We start from the raw sequence: 15,324 nt of genomic DNA on the forward strand, positions 1-15,324 counted from the left end.
ATACAGAACAGTTCCTTCACCCTAAAAAGCTTCCTCGGGCCCCTTTGTGCTCAATCCCCTCCCCTGACCACAGGCCCCAGGCAATCACGAGAGTTTTGCCTCTTCTACAATTTTGTATAAATGGAATCATATGGTCCATATGCTTTTGTGTTTGGCTTCTTTCAGATAGATCACAGAGGTGCAAAGCAGTAACCAAGCTGGGTTTCCATCGGGTGGCCCATCCTGGAGCGTAGGGCTTCATGGCACATTCTCTATGGCTCCAAGGTGAGACCATAATAATCACTGAGCACCTACTATACATCAGGTGCTGCCTCAAATCCAACACAATAAGACACAGCCTCTGTCCTTGAGAAGCCTGCAGGGGAGAAGACCCAATAACTAAAGAATTAAAACACACAGGCTTCAAATCCTGGGGTAGATGAGTCCCTGGCTGTGGACCAGTAAAGGAGAGACCCCACAGAGTTTGGGAGAGGGTAGGAGGCAGCTGGAATGCAGGGGGGCTTCTTGGAAGGGTTGTATTTGAGGAGCCTTAAAGAAAGCCGAGAGTTGACTGAGATTTCATAGGGTCAAAGCAGCCTCAATCAGCAACATCTAATCTCTTCCTGGAAGCCAGGTGGTGGCTCTCACACGGATGTTGTGCCCTCGGACAGCACCTGGTGCTCAGGCACATGGGTGGCAGTACATATCTCCAATTTCCATTCCCTCAAACCAGGCCTGGGCGCAGGTCTGGATATGGGAGAACCATGCCAAAGCCTGAACCATTCAGAGCCCATTCTGACAGTGTCTTATTCCTCATCCCTGCATGTGAGTGCTGCCTGACAGGAATAAGCAGAGGGCTGCACCTTCTACAACTCACACCCACACAAGCCCCTGCACCCTCAGGGCACAAGGGCAGGCAGAGTTCAATCCACAACTGTTCTGTCTTCTTTCTCTGAGCAAGGCAAGGGGTCCAGGGCCTTACTGAGACGGGATAGGCCTCCGTGGGGACAGCATGGACTGTTTCAGGGAAGGGACAGACACCTGACATTTACAACCCAGCCACTGAACCATGTACTTTATACCCAGTATTTCATTGAATGTCACCTATTTCATCGAACTCTATCTCCTCCATTCAGCTATAACCATATTACTTGACTTTTTGAGGTACTCAGTTTCCTCGTCTGTATAGTGGGGATGATACTAATTCCTTCTTCACAGGGTGCTTTTGAGGATCCTTGAGAAAAGTAGTGAAAGGACTTTGTGAACTGTAAAGTCCTGGCAAATGTGAGCTTAACTGTACTCATGTCTCTGGCACTTTTATCAGAAACTGGGGATTTATAATGTACACTTCTTATACAACCAGCTAAATTTTACATAAATATCCATCCAGTAGTCTGTGAGCTGCCTGAGGGCAGGGAATGCTATGACTTTCCCACCCTTGACCTTCACACAGGCTACCCTCTGCAGTATCTCCCGTGGTGCCTGCACAAAGAAGGAGGTCTACAGACAGATGCCTGCTGAGTCTATGAGGCACCTGAACATCAACCAACCAGTTGCCGTTGAGTTGATTTCAACTCATGGTGACCCCTTGTACAGGGTAGAGCTGTTCCATAGGGTTTTCAAAGCTCTGACCTTTCAGAAGCAGACCACCAGGTCTGTTTTCCAAGGTGCTTCTGGGTGGGTTTGAACTGCCCACCTTTTGGACAGTAGTGGTGCGTTTAACTGTTTGTGGCACCCAGGGAGTCAGTTAGGTGCCTGAAGCCCCCTCCTACTTCCTCTTACCTTCATCAGCTCTTGCAGTTTGGGGTCACTGCGTGAGTTTGGATCCACCATTGTTCGAACTTCATTCTCCTCTTTAAAAAGAAAAGGAATTCAGTGGGATGGTTACACTTGAGGGCATTTAATTAATCCAAAGAGGCAGGAGACACAGTTACCGAGCATCGTGTCCTCAGGGTCCAGCTCGAAGGGAATTGGGCTGAGGGGCAGGTTGATGGCGTTCATCCCTTCCTCCTGAAGCTCTGAAACTGGGAAGAGAAAGAAGAGCCGAGTTACATCTCAGCAGCTGGCGACAGGGGGATTGGTTCCGTGTAGCAAGCCTGTTTGATATTGATATTGGGAAATAAAACCACTAAGGTTAGATTCCAGCTGTTAGCCTGCAATCGATGCTCAGTTTCTCCCTGCTAAAAGGACCTAATTGCCCCTTTAATCTCACCTCCTAAAACTGTCACCTCAAAAGCTGTCCTCAAAGAAATAGGCAGGTCTCAAAGATGCTGAAATATGCCTCTTCTCGGAAATTATTTTGGAATAAATGGAATCAAAGTGGGCATTGACTTCTTTCTTTAGCCTCTGCCGCTTGCCTCCTGCCTCCCCGCCTCCCAGGCTTGCTGTGTGAAGCTCAGTGGGTGCCCAATAACTGTGTGTGTGAGGTCACCAATTTAAGGTTATATTATAAGCCATTTTGACCCCTCTGTTCAACCCTCCTCTCAACTTCTTTCCTGATTTGCTTCCCCGAGATATTTTCTGATTATCTTGTCTCCCTCTGCTACCTAACCCCAGCTTCTGCACAACAGTGTCTCAGTCCCAGCCTCTTCCCTGGGCTCTGGTCTTGTCCCTTCAGCTCTAACAAGTTGTAGGACTTGGGGTGGTCATCTCCCCTTTCTAGGCATGGTTTCTGCATCGGAATTACAGTTTTCAAATCTTCCTGTTGTTAGGTGCCGTTGAGTTGATCCCGACTTGTAGCAACCCAATATAACAGAGTAGAACTGCCCCATGGGTTTCCTAGGCTGTAATCGTTATGGGAGCAGATCTCCAGGTCTCATCTCCCATGAAGCCACAGGGTGGGTTTGAACCGCTGACCTTGAGATTAGCAGCTGAGCGCTCACCTATTGCGCCGCCAGGGCTCCTAGAACTCTACAATTCCACCTTCTTCAAGAAAAGTAAAAAGAGGTCAATGTATGACAACTAAAAACTCCCAGCCTGCTCTTCTCCACACACCCAACCCCCACGTGGAACCTCAGGGGAGGAAAAAATTCCTACCACAAGACCAGTTGTGTGATGGAGACATGATGAGTGCTGACCTTGGATTACCCCTCCTAAAAGCAGCAACTTAAATCCCCCTCCGTCTATTCGACTCCAGTTTGGATAATTACTTTTCGCCAATTAAACGCAGAAAAGCCATTTTCTCTGAAGGCTTTGGTCACCGAAATGTTCTTAAAGAGCTCATGCGGCAGCTGCAATCAACCTTAATAAAAGCAATGCCCCATCTTTCCATTTTATTTTTTTATTGACTCTGGCCTCACCAGTTGCCAGCATACACTTGCAAGAACTCTTAAACACAAGGCAGCCACTTACAAAGAGTTCTTTCACGTTAGCAAACTCAGTGATAGTTGCAGTTGCACAGGGAATGAGATTGCCTAACAAAGAGTGAAACACACTCGACTCTACAGAGACACAACCCACATTATGAAGCTGGCATTCAGTCATGTTGCAGCGGCCCCTTTGACATTTATATGGGATATTAGCCCATCAACCATCTTGAATCCTCAAATTCACAAGCACCCTTCATTCCCTAAAATTTCCCCATAAAACATAATTTAAAAATATAAGCAGCATCTTCAAAACCTAAATGATGCTATAAATGTAGGATTGGATTTGTTTTCTAGCTAAGAACAATTACTTCCTTAGACTGCTATAATTTCTTCTCATGTCCCTCCTAGAACTAGCAATGCTTTCTTTTCTGGGCTATTTTTCACACAGAAGCAAAGTTTTCATTACTTAACAAGTGCCACTGTGTATGCAGCAGGCAGGAGGAATAAAAGCATGCTTCAATGGGGACGCAAGGCTGTGCTAACGGGCCACTGAGGAAACTTGCTCCTGTATAGGACCTCCTCTCTCTGTCCACCTCTAGGTCTGCACTGTCCAATATGGTAGCCACTATTTAAACTTAACTGCATTAAAACTAAATTCAACAAAAAATTCAGTTCCTCAGTTGCACCATCAACATTTCAAGTGCTCAAAGGCCCACATGTGGCTAGGGGCTACAGTACTGGGCAGCAGAGATCTAGAATATTTCCATCAGTAAGTACAGAAAATTCTGTGGGATAGCATCGCCCTAGGTGAGCCCATAAATCTAAACAGTGATGATGTCCACATTTAAATCTCCAGCTCAGGACTTACCCTGAGCTCCAAACTTACGAACCTAATTGTCTATTAATAACCAAACCCAAACCAAACCCGTTGCCATCAAGTCGATTCCGATTTATAGTGACCCTGTAGGATAGAGTAGAAGTGCCTCATAGGGTTTCCAAAGAGCGCCTGGCAGATTTGAACTGCATACCTTTTGGTTAGCAGCTGTAGACTTAACCACTACGCCACCAGGGTTTCCTGTCTATTAATACATATGTCAGATTTACACATGCAAAACAGTACTCTTGATTTTCAACACCCATGTTCCTGCCATATAGAAACCAAGACAAGACCTGTTCCTCCCGTTTTTAACCTCTTCGGTAGATGGGTACCACCGTTTACACAACGGATCAAGTCAAAATCTGGGGAGTCACCATTACTCCCTTTGTTACTACATTTTTTTTGATGGCATGTGTTTTCGTATCGGAATGCATGCTTACTAATTGAGTGTGTTTACATTTTTGGCTAGTGTGTTTAAATTTTTGGTTAGTAATATGGATTTTGAGAAAATGATCTGGTCATACAAGCCACAAATGCGGTGAGTGGCACTTTGGCCCCACTGATCTGTGGTATGACAATATACCAATAAGAGCTAAATTGTGGGTGCCTTTTTTTTTTTTTTTCTATTAGATTACATGGGGGAACTTCTGGTTTTCTAAATATGATATAGAAGAACTAAAACGAATTCATCAGGGCTCCCTAACTGTCACACAGGAAACCCATAATTATGCTTGTAAGACTTATCTTACAGAAATAAATGAAATAAAGGCAAAAGTTTATAAAATTAACACATTCAGAAAACATCACCTAATAGAATGTTCAACCTACACAACAATGAGGTTCCAATTCTGGTCTGCTGAGCTTCACGTATTTCAAAAGGGACCCACCTTGACACTAAATGCATTAGAACCAGAAAAATGCCTTACCTCTGAGGTCCAGAGGCAAAAAAAAGTGACTGGCATACCCTGTATGCCAATGGTAATGAAAGAGTTACTTTCTCCTTGTTTCTTATCTTTTACATCCAATGAGTTGCCAAGTTTTGTGGGTCCACCTCCAAAACAGGACTCCACTCCAACCATTTGTCACCATGTCCACTACCACCATTCCGGTCCAAGCCACTGTTAGCCTTCATCTGGACCTTCTAACCAGTTTACTGCGTTTTCTTGCACTTTCCTCAACCCCAATCTACTTCCCACCCAGGGAATGACCTTTTAAAAGTGTAAATCAGATCATGCCATTCTGCTTTCAGCCCTCCTGTGGCTTCTCATCACACTCAGAATAAAATCCCAACTCCTCACTTTGACCTATAAGACCCTCTGATTAGGACCCTGTCTCCCTCTCATGTTTTATCTTCTGCACAGCATTTGTCACGATCTGAGATAATAATTTTTTTTATATGTCTATTAACTATTTCCTCTTTTTTTTTTTTCCTGCCAGGATATAAGCTGTGTGAGGGCTGGCACTTTGTCTCCTTTGTTCACAATTAGATCCCCAAAAAGGGCAGATGGTGCAGTGGTTAGGAGCCAGACTACCTGGATTCAAATCCAGGTTCTACCACTTACTAGCTAGGTGGCCTTCAGTAAGTTCATTAACCTCTTATGCCTCCATTTTTTCATCTGCAAAATGGGAAGGATACTAATATTACCTACTTCCTAGGGGTGTAGAGAAGGAGTTCCTGGGTGATGCAAATAGTTAACATGCTTGGCTGCTAACCAAAAGGTTGGAGATTTGAGTCCACCCAGAGATGCCTCCGGAGAAAGGCCTGGTGATCTGCTTCCAAAAAATCAGAACAGAACTGGAATACAGCTCCACCCTGACACCTATGTGATAGCCATGAGTCGGAGTCGACTTGATGGTAACTGGTAGGGTGGTTGAGAGGATGAAATGAGTTAACATATATAAAGCACTTAGAACAGTGACTGGTACCTGGTAAAAGCTATGTAAACTATTACTATTATTGCCTAAAATATCAATACCTAAAATATTATTATTAACTCACACATAGTAAGCACTCAAGAAATAAATGTTGAATACATGAATAATCAAAACTGTTACCACCACCCTTCAACTGCATAAGCTCTGAATGGAGGCAAAATTTGCCAAGGCAGTATATAGTATTCTACTTTGTCTTAGAAAAAAAAAAATTTACATCTTGACCAGACCCTGTGTGCGCGTGCATGTGTGTATGCGCGTGCATGTGTGTGTGCGCGTGTGCACATTTCTGGAGCAGTGTTTCCAGCTTACGTGTTTTAAGGGGAGAAAACCCTTGTTTGCCCCAAGACTGCTGTATAGCCAGAGCCAGTTTGTGACTATGGAGAGACTCACATATCTAAAGTGTGATGGCAACGGGTTTGATTTTTTTGATTTTAAAGTGTGACTGAGGAGCCCTGGTGGTGCAGTGGTTAAGCGCTCGGCTGCTAACCAAAAGGTCAATGGTTCAAACCCACCATCCACTCTGTGGGAGAAAGATGGGGCAGACTGCTTCCTTAAGATTTACAGCCTTGGAAACCCTATGGGACAGCTCCACTCCATCCTATGGGGTCTTTATGAGTCGGAATTAACCTGATGGCAACAGGGTTTTTTAAAGGATAACTAGAAATGCAATAGTCCCAGCCAGGGTTGCTAAAGGTAGGTCTTAATGGGATCTCTTTTTACATGTAGATCATTGCTAAAAATGTTTTCCAATGAGAAATCCCCAGTCAGAAACACTCCCGTCCTGCGTCTTTAATTCCTGCACAGAAACATGACAAACCCGAGAAGAAAGGCTGAGATATGTTTGCAATTGGAAATGTGTTTTTTCAGGAGATGATCTGGTACAGGAATATCATTCCCATTCCATTAACCGCTGACTCGGAGCCAACTGTTTATAAAAGTGAATATGCAAACTGCCCTGCTCAGGGCTGGCCCCCGCCCCCTGGGGCTGCATTAGTGGCCACTTTCCCAAAACAGCCTGCCTGGTTTGGAGGCTTCATTTTTATTAAACCCAAGCAGGGCCCAGCGGAAGCCCCTTACCAATCCCTATGCCCTGAAAGAGCTGCAGTTGAATTGTCTTGGTATAGAACATGAATATGTTTATCCCGCGAATCTCCTCTAACAATCTAAAACGAGGTCTGAATGAGCGGCCCTCCGTGTCTCACAGCGCCATTACTGATAACTCAATAAACAGATTAAACACCCAGCTGAAGGTCGGGCTTGGGAGAGCAGGGTGATTGCCTCAAATCCTGAAGTGCTCACCAGGAGAAAGGGGGCTTTTGCTTTTCTGGGAAATGCAGTCTGACTCTGTGTCCACCTCTGCAGCAGAAAGTATATGGATAGGCTTTGGGAATTGACAGAAGCTGGATTTGAATCCTACTTCTATTTTTATCAGCTCTCGGGCCCTTATGTATAAATGACTTGACTCCCTGAAATTCTATATAAAACAAAGGTAAGGCTGATGCTGCTCCGTTCCCAATATTTATTATTTTTTCCCTGCTGAAAGAACTTTAATTTTGTTCCAGTATCCACCCCCACCCCTCCATTTGCCTCAAGGTGAGATCCTGACTAGTCTGAACTAATCATGGTGATCTCAACTCTCTTAGCACATGATTTGCTCAAGCACACAATTCTGGTCAGTGAGCTGTGAGAGGAAATTCCTAGGAGCTTGTAGGAAAAGTTTTCCTCCATTTTAAAAAGACACCAAGGAAGAGGAGGTATATTTTTCCTTTTAATCATCATTACGTCAGGATGTGATGCCTGGATTTGCTGCAGCTATCTGTAGCCATGAGGTGAGTTTAGCCTAAGTAAAAAGATAATATGCTGAGGTTGGCAGAGAAAAAAAGATAAAAAGAAGTGGATCCCTGTTGATAGCATTGAGCCATACCCTTGGAGCTATCCTAGTTCTATGTGTCTTGTTATATGGAGATATAATAAATTCCTTTATTGTTTAAGTGGAAAATCAGTATTATAGAGGTGATAAATGAACAGAGTAGGTCTGCAATAAATAGTAATTTTCCTCTCCTTTTTTCCATGACAAGCAGAATAGCTACAGGCACCTCTCACATCACGGAATATGCCTGAGGCTCAAAGAATACCAGGCGGAGAACAAGTATGGAGAGAAGAATGGACAGCTGTTTCCAAAAGCAAAAAAGAATGCATTTCTGCAAGGCCAGTGATTTCATTCATTCAACCAGTAAACATTACTGGGTGCCTCTTCTGAGACAGGGACTGTGCCAGGCACTAGGGATACAGGTTCAGGGATTCGACACTGGTCCGTCTCAATCTGCTCACAGGTGGTGGGAAAGACAGACACATAAATACAACATGCAGTACACTGCACTCGGGGGAAAGAGATGCGTAACTAGAGGGCTGTGGGAACTCAGGCAGATATGAGGTTAACTTTGGTTGGGGACGACTGGGAAGGATTCCCAGAAAAGGGGACATTTGAGCTGGACCTTGGGAAATGTATCTTCATCTGATATAGGTGCTTCAGAGGGCACATCTTGGGCAAGTGCTGAGAAAGTGGTAATGATATCTGAGTACAGGGGATATGGGGGACACACAGGAAATGAGGAGCCCTGGTGGCAAAGTGGTTAAGCACTCAGCTGCTAACCAAAAGGTCAGCAGTTCGAAACATCAGCCGCTCCAAGGGATGTGGCAGTCTACTTCTGTAAAGATTACAGCCTTGGAAATCCTATGGGGCAGTTCTACTCCATTGTTGTTAGGAGTTGGAATCAACTTGATGGCAAGGGGTTTGGCTTTAATGTTACAGGGGAAATGGGGGCAGGGAAAGAGGGGGAGACAGAGTAGCAGATAAGTAGGTGGGGTCCAGAGTGGCAGGGGCCATGAATTCATCTCTTCCCCAACATTCCCTGAGCCACGTTCCCAGTGTTTGTAGCTGCAGCAAGAAGGAACAGGTCATGTTGACACTTCAAATTGTTTTCAGAAAAAAAAAAAAAAAAAACTGAGGGAAAGCAAGAGAATAGCTGGAATGTTCTTTCTTCCTCAGGGCAAATGGGCCCCAGTGAGATGCGGAGGCTGCTCCAGATGCTTATTAAGGTTGCCATGATTAATTTCTGGTCTGCTTGAAAGCTGCTAACAAAAAAAACCAAACCCACTGCCGTCGAGTTGATTCCGACTCATAGCGACCCTACAGGACAGAGTAGAACTACCCCATGGAGTTTCCAAGGAGCGCCTGGTGGATTTGAACTGCCGACTTTTTGGTTAGCAGATGTAGCACTTAACCACTATGCCACCAGGGTTTCCGAAAGCTGCTAAATCTCCCTTAATTTCTAAATGGCTCATGGGTCTCCACAGAAGTTCTTGGCAGCTAAAGACAACTCATTTCCTGGTCAGCAAGTCACAACAATTTTTTTCTATGTGAAAAGTCAACCTGATTTTTCTTTTACAAAAAATCTGCCACTAACATTGTACACAATGGTGAGAAACTGGAGGCTGTATCCCTAAGATGGGGAACAAGTCAAGAATGTCTCCTCTTGCCAGTCCCATTCAAAATCATACTGGAAGTCCTAGCCAGTGCAATAAGACAAGAAAAGGAAACACAGGCACACAGATTAGGAGGGACCAAATAAAACTGTCACTGTTCACAGATAACGTAACTATCTATGTAGAAAATCCCAAAGAATCAACGAGAACAAAAGCAAAACGAACAAAACAATTCCTGGAACTAATACACAATTATAGTAAGGTTGCAGGATACAAGGTTAATATACAAAACTCGATTGCTTCCTTTTTTTTTCAATTTCTTTTTTTTAATTGTGCTTTAGATGAAGGTTTACAGAGCAAATTAGTTTTTCATTAAACAATTACTACACATATTGTTTTGTGACATTGATTGCCAACCCCCCAATGTGTCAACACCTTCTCGACCTTGAGTTCCCCATTATCAGCTTTCTTGTCCCCTTCTACCTTCTCAATTGCTTTCTTTTTTTAAAAAAAAAAATTATTATGCTTTAGTTGAAAAATTTACAGAGCAAATTAGTTTCCCACTCAATAGTTTGTAGATAAAGTGTTCCATGACATTGGCTGCATTCCCCATAATGTGTCAGCACTCTCCCCATTTCAGCCCTAGGTTCCCCATTTCCTTTCATCTGGATTTTCTACTCCTTCCTGCCTTCACATCTTTGCTTTTCGGAAAATGTTGCCCTTTTGATCTCATATAATTGATTGTTCTAAGGAGGATGTTCCTCTCGGGTGTTACTGTTTATTTGATGGGTCTGTCTATTGTTTGGCTGAAAGGTGGTCTCCTGGAATGGCTTCAGTTCCAGGTCAGAAGTGTACTTTAGGGCCATAGTTCCTCCAGTCTCTATCAGACTAGTAAGTCTAGTGTTTTTTGTGAATTTGATTTTTGTTCTACATTTTTCTTCTGCTGTTTGGGACCCTCTGTTGTGACCCCAGTCAAAGTGGTTGGTAGTGGTGGCTGGGCACCACCTAGTTCTTCTGGTCTAGGGGTAAGGTAGGCTGTGGTTTGGACTAATTGCTCCCTTGAGTCTTTGGTTTTCTTCACCTTTGCTCCAGATGGGAAAAGACCAATAGCTGTATCTTAGATGGCTGCTCATAAGCTTTTAAGACCCCAGATGCTACTCACCAAGGTAGGATACAGAACATTGTCTTCATGAACTATGTTGTGCCAGCTGACATAAATGTCCCCCAAGTCTACGGTCCTTTGCCTTCAAGCCTAGGAACTTTATCCCATGAGGTGTTTGGTTAAGGCTAAGAAGTTTCCACGACTGTGCCTCTTGTGTGCTTTATTGTCTATATTAATATATATGCAGCACTTACAATTATGTATGTATAAATATCCACAAGCAAACCTGTATCTGCAGGTGGATGTGCTCCCTTACACCCTCCCACACCTCTATAGTGTACCTATCTACCTATGTATCCATTTGTAAATTACTGTTTGTTAATATTATTATCACAGGCATGTCTAAGTTGTAGTAATTACCATAGTTGCCCTTTATATCTGCGTTCCTCTCAGTGTCTTCCTTTGTCTTGGTCATGTTGTGCTGTCAGCTACTTTCTTATATACCAGCAATGAACCACGGAAATTTGAAATTAAAAACATATCATGTATAACAGCACTAAAAATATGCAATACTTAGGTATAAACCTAATAAAATTATCAGTAACAGGATCAATATGCAGAAAACTACAAATCTCTGATGAAAGAAATAAAAAAGATCTAGAGAAATGGAGAGATATTCTGTTTATGGATTAGAAGACTCAATATTGTTAAGCTGTCAATCTTCCCAACTTGATCTATAGCTTCAATGCAATCTCAATCAAAATCACAGTAAACTATGTTATGGATACCGACAAACTGATTCTAAACCTTACACAGGAAGACCAAAGATCCAGAATAGGAACACAATTGTGAAGAAGAATAACAAAGTTGAAGGACTGACACTGTCCAACTGCAAGACTTCTAGCTACAGTAATCAGAAAAGCATAGTATGAGCAAAAGAATAGACACGTAGGTCAATGGATCAGTAAAAAAAAAAAACAACAAAAAAACACAAATCCATTGCTGTCAATTCTGACTCATAGCGACCCTATAGGACAGAGTAGAACTGCCCCATAGGGTTCCAAGAATCAGCTCGTGGATTCAAACTGTCAGCCTTTTGGTTAACAGCCAAATGCCTAACCACTGTGCCACCAATCCAAGATAATCTCCCTATTTGAAAGGTCAGCTGATTAGCAACTGTAATTCCATCTGCAGCCTTAATGTCCCTCTGCCATGTAGTAATATATTCACAGGTTCCAGGGAGTAGAACGTGGACATCTTTGTGGGGCCATTCTTCTGCCTATGACAGAAGAATTCTTGGTTAAGGGGATAGGTTCTGTTTTTAATTCTCACCCTTCCCTCAAATATGTATGTTCACTTTTCCTATATGTGGGATTGCCAAAATAAATAAATCAATAAAGCAAAACCCTGACCCCTTGTCCCTTAAATAAGAGGAACTTCATTACTTTTAACTAAAAGGATACTTGTCTCAGCAGCCCGAATACATGGCATCAAGTGAACATGGGAGCCAGTTAATGGTGGCCTCAGCAGGCTGTCAGGGTCTCGCCACACTCTCTTCTGCTTGACACAGCTGTTTAGTCACCACGGTCTGACATCCGGCCTGTGGAGTGTAGCCAAGAAAGGGAGCTTAGAGGCTGGTGTTGTGATGGGGAGCTGACAGGAGGATCTATAGTCCTGAGTCTTAGAGTTTCCATCAGAGTCTTTGTTTTTCTGGTTTTACAGTCTCTTAGGAGTTGGAAGTCTGCCATGCAAATGGCCCCTGGGCACATATTCATTGTTGAGCCAAGCACATGACACAGCTGCCCTCCAATTGCTAGAGAGGGTGGAGGAAGAGGTAAAGTACTACTGGCTGGCCTTCAGGCTGCCAAACCGATCTGAACTGAAACATTGGTAGAAGTCTCCAGGAGGCCATGGGAGTGAAATTTAACAATGACACGGTTACTGACAACCCAGGGGAATAATAATACATCACTGTTCTTTGTCTTTGGCCATGACAGTCCCCCTCATCTCTTTAGATGGTTTTAAAGGTCTAGTTCTGCTTAAGTGAAAGGTTATATGGATGTGCCATCTTGGGTGCTTATAATGGAAGATGCCAGGCTGTTGTGGCTGCATGTGCATCTGTGTGCAGCCACATACCCTAAGCACTTGTAATGGCTTTGAGGAGAACACAGAAATTGATCTAGTAAGCTGCTAGTTACATGAGAAATGTGGGACAAGGGGTGATGTAACCAAGGGCAACCAGACTGGAACTAACACTACTTATCTTATTCATTCATAAACACAGAGCATTTATGCATGCAAGGGGCTGGACTCAAAGTTACGAATACAAAGATAAATGAGCACCTACCCTTCTGGTCACTTGGTTTCTGAAGGGCAGCTGCCTTTGGTGGTCCTCAGAGTCTAGCACAGTGCCTGATGAGTACTCGATAAGCATTTGGAAAATTCTTTGGTGTGTGTTTGTGTATGTGTATATGGAGGTGTTAGTAGGGGGTGAAGACACGTACCCAAACTACAATGCAACAAGGGCCCCCATACAGTTCTCAACTGAGTACTGAGGGCAGAGTGCTCTTCCAGGGTTGTCGTTATTGTTAGCTGCTGTTGAGTTGGCCCCCTGACTCTTGGCGACCCCATGCACAACAGAATAAAATGCTGCCCAGCCCTGTGCCATCCCTATGATTGAATGTTCAACTTATGGAGGAGGGTTCGAATTTCCTAAAAGGAGTGATCTTTGAGCAGTATTTTTGTTTATTTTAAATAATTTCCTGATTTATTTCCGGCTATTAAAAAAAAAAAAAAAGCACGCTTATTTAAGAGAACTTTGAAAATATAAAAAAACCAAGAGAGAAAATAATCTTACTGCTTAGAGATGAACTCTCTGTTAACACATTGTTATATTTTCTCCCGAGTTTTTTTTCTATGCTTTATATACACATACACACACATTACTTTAACATACTAAGTATACACTCTTCTATAGCCTGCTTTTTTCATTTCATGTAATCTCATTATGTTTTATCTCCTTATATCATCAAACATATCACTTTAAGTGTCTTCCTTAACCTCCATTGAAAGTACACCCCATAGGTTACTTAACCATTCTATAATCACTGGATATTTAGGTAGGGTGAGTCATTCACCAGCTATGACAGGTGAAGGGGCACTCAGGCTGGGGGACCAGCAGGACAAAGAATGTGGTGCCTCCAGGGAACACAGCACCATGGGAGAGGCAGGGCACATGCTGTTGTTCTTTTTCATGGATGGGGAAATTGAAGTCCAGAAAATTTAAGGGACTTCCCTGAAAAGATATCTAGACATTGTAATGAGACATTTCCTTTCCCCAGTGTCTTCCCTTGGAGCCTCTTGAACATAAGTAGTTTATTTGGGGAAAAAAAAATCCCAGGAAAAGGGGCGAGGGACAAGGTGAGTGAGCCAGAGTCTGAGGAAGAGCCAATAAAAGGTGCATTACTGAGCTCCTTAGAAGCAAGGATGGCAAGACTGTTTCTCACATACTTCGGACATGTTATCAGGAGGGATCAGTCCCTGGAGAAGGACATTATGCTTGGTAAAGTACAGGGTCAGCGGAAAAGAGGAAGACCCTCAATGAGATGGACTGACACAGTGGCTGCAACAATGGGCTCAAGCATAACAATGATTGTGAGGATGGCACAGGACTGGGTAGTGTTTCGTTCTGTTGTACATAGGGTCATTATGAATCAGAACCAACTTGATGGCACCTAACAACAAAAACAACTGAGCTGGTTACCTGTAGGCAACTGGGGCTCAATTCTGACGGAGGCACTCTGAGGAACCACGTAGAAGGTGCCCTTGGGGGACTGGAACATTCATCTGCTGACTGCCTTCTGCATTAGCTAAAGTTATCCCCAGATAAGTCCCTCTCTGCACTGCAGGCTGTGCTGGGTGCAGGCTGAGAGGGCTTTAGAAGCTAAAGCTCTAGACAGAAAAGCAGAGGTACAAGATTATGGTGGGGCCCTACTGTGTGCCCCAATCTATCAATCTATCTATCGGAGTTAGGCTGAAATAACAGGTGTCAGGGGATACAATATGGAGAGCAAAATCATCTGCTTGCCTACCTAAGGATTTACAGGCCAGGGTCCTCCCACCCCTTTTCCCAGGAAAGAAATCACAGGAGACTGGGTGGGAGTTAAGACAGTTTACTTCTAGAAATAAATCTAGAAGGGGAGTATGCTCTTTTCCTCTGAAGAAAAAGCAAAGCAAGAATGATGGGCTGCAGAATCCTGTACTTTATGTTATGACATTAACCAATAACCAGCTGCCGTCCCGTCAGTTCTGACTATGGTGACCCCATGTGTGTTCAGTTCTGACTATGGTGACCCCAGGTGTGTCAGTTCTGACTATGGTGACCCCAGGTGTGTCAGTTCGGACTATGGTGACCCCAGGTGTGTCAGTTCGGACTATGGTGACCCCGTGTGTGTGTCAGTTCGGACTATGGTGACCCCGTGTGTGTGTCAGTTCGGACTATGGTGACCCCGTGTGTGTGTCAGTTCGGACTATGGTGACCCCGTGTGTGTGTCAGTTCTGACTATGGTGACCCCGTGTGTGTGTCAGTTCTGACTATGGTGACCCCGTGTGTGTGTCAGTTCTGACTATGGTGACCC

The 15,324-nt window shown here is 43.8% G+C and overlaps 1 protein-coding gene across 1 annotated transcript in view; it reads right to left on the minus strand.

The window, feature by feature from the left end:
• The window catches only part of PARVA (parvin alpha), a 177,244-nt gene that overhangs the window by 57,214 nt on the left and 104,706 nt on the right, over positions 1–15,324 (minus strand). The window contains exons 2-3 of the mRNA XM_064288419.1: positions 1,914–2,003; positions 1,762–1,832 (exon numbers count right to left, since the gene is read on the minus strand). Of these exons, the coding sequence (XP_064144489.1) occupies positions 1,762–1,832; positions 1,914–2,003 (161 nt within the window). The remainder of the gene's footprint in view (positions 1–1,761; positions 1,833–1,913; positions 2,004–15,324) is intronic.

Source organism: Loxodonta africana, chromosome 7, assembly GCF_030014295.1.
Source record: "Loxodonta africana isolate mLoxAfr1 chromosome 7, mLoxAfr1.hap2, whole genome shotgun sequence".
NCBI lineage: Eukaryota > Metazoa > Chordata > Mammalia > Proboscidea > Elephantidae > Loxodonta > Loxodonta africana.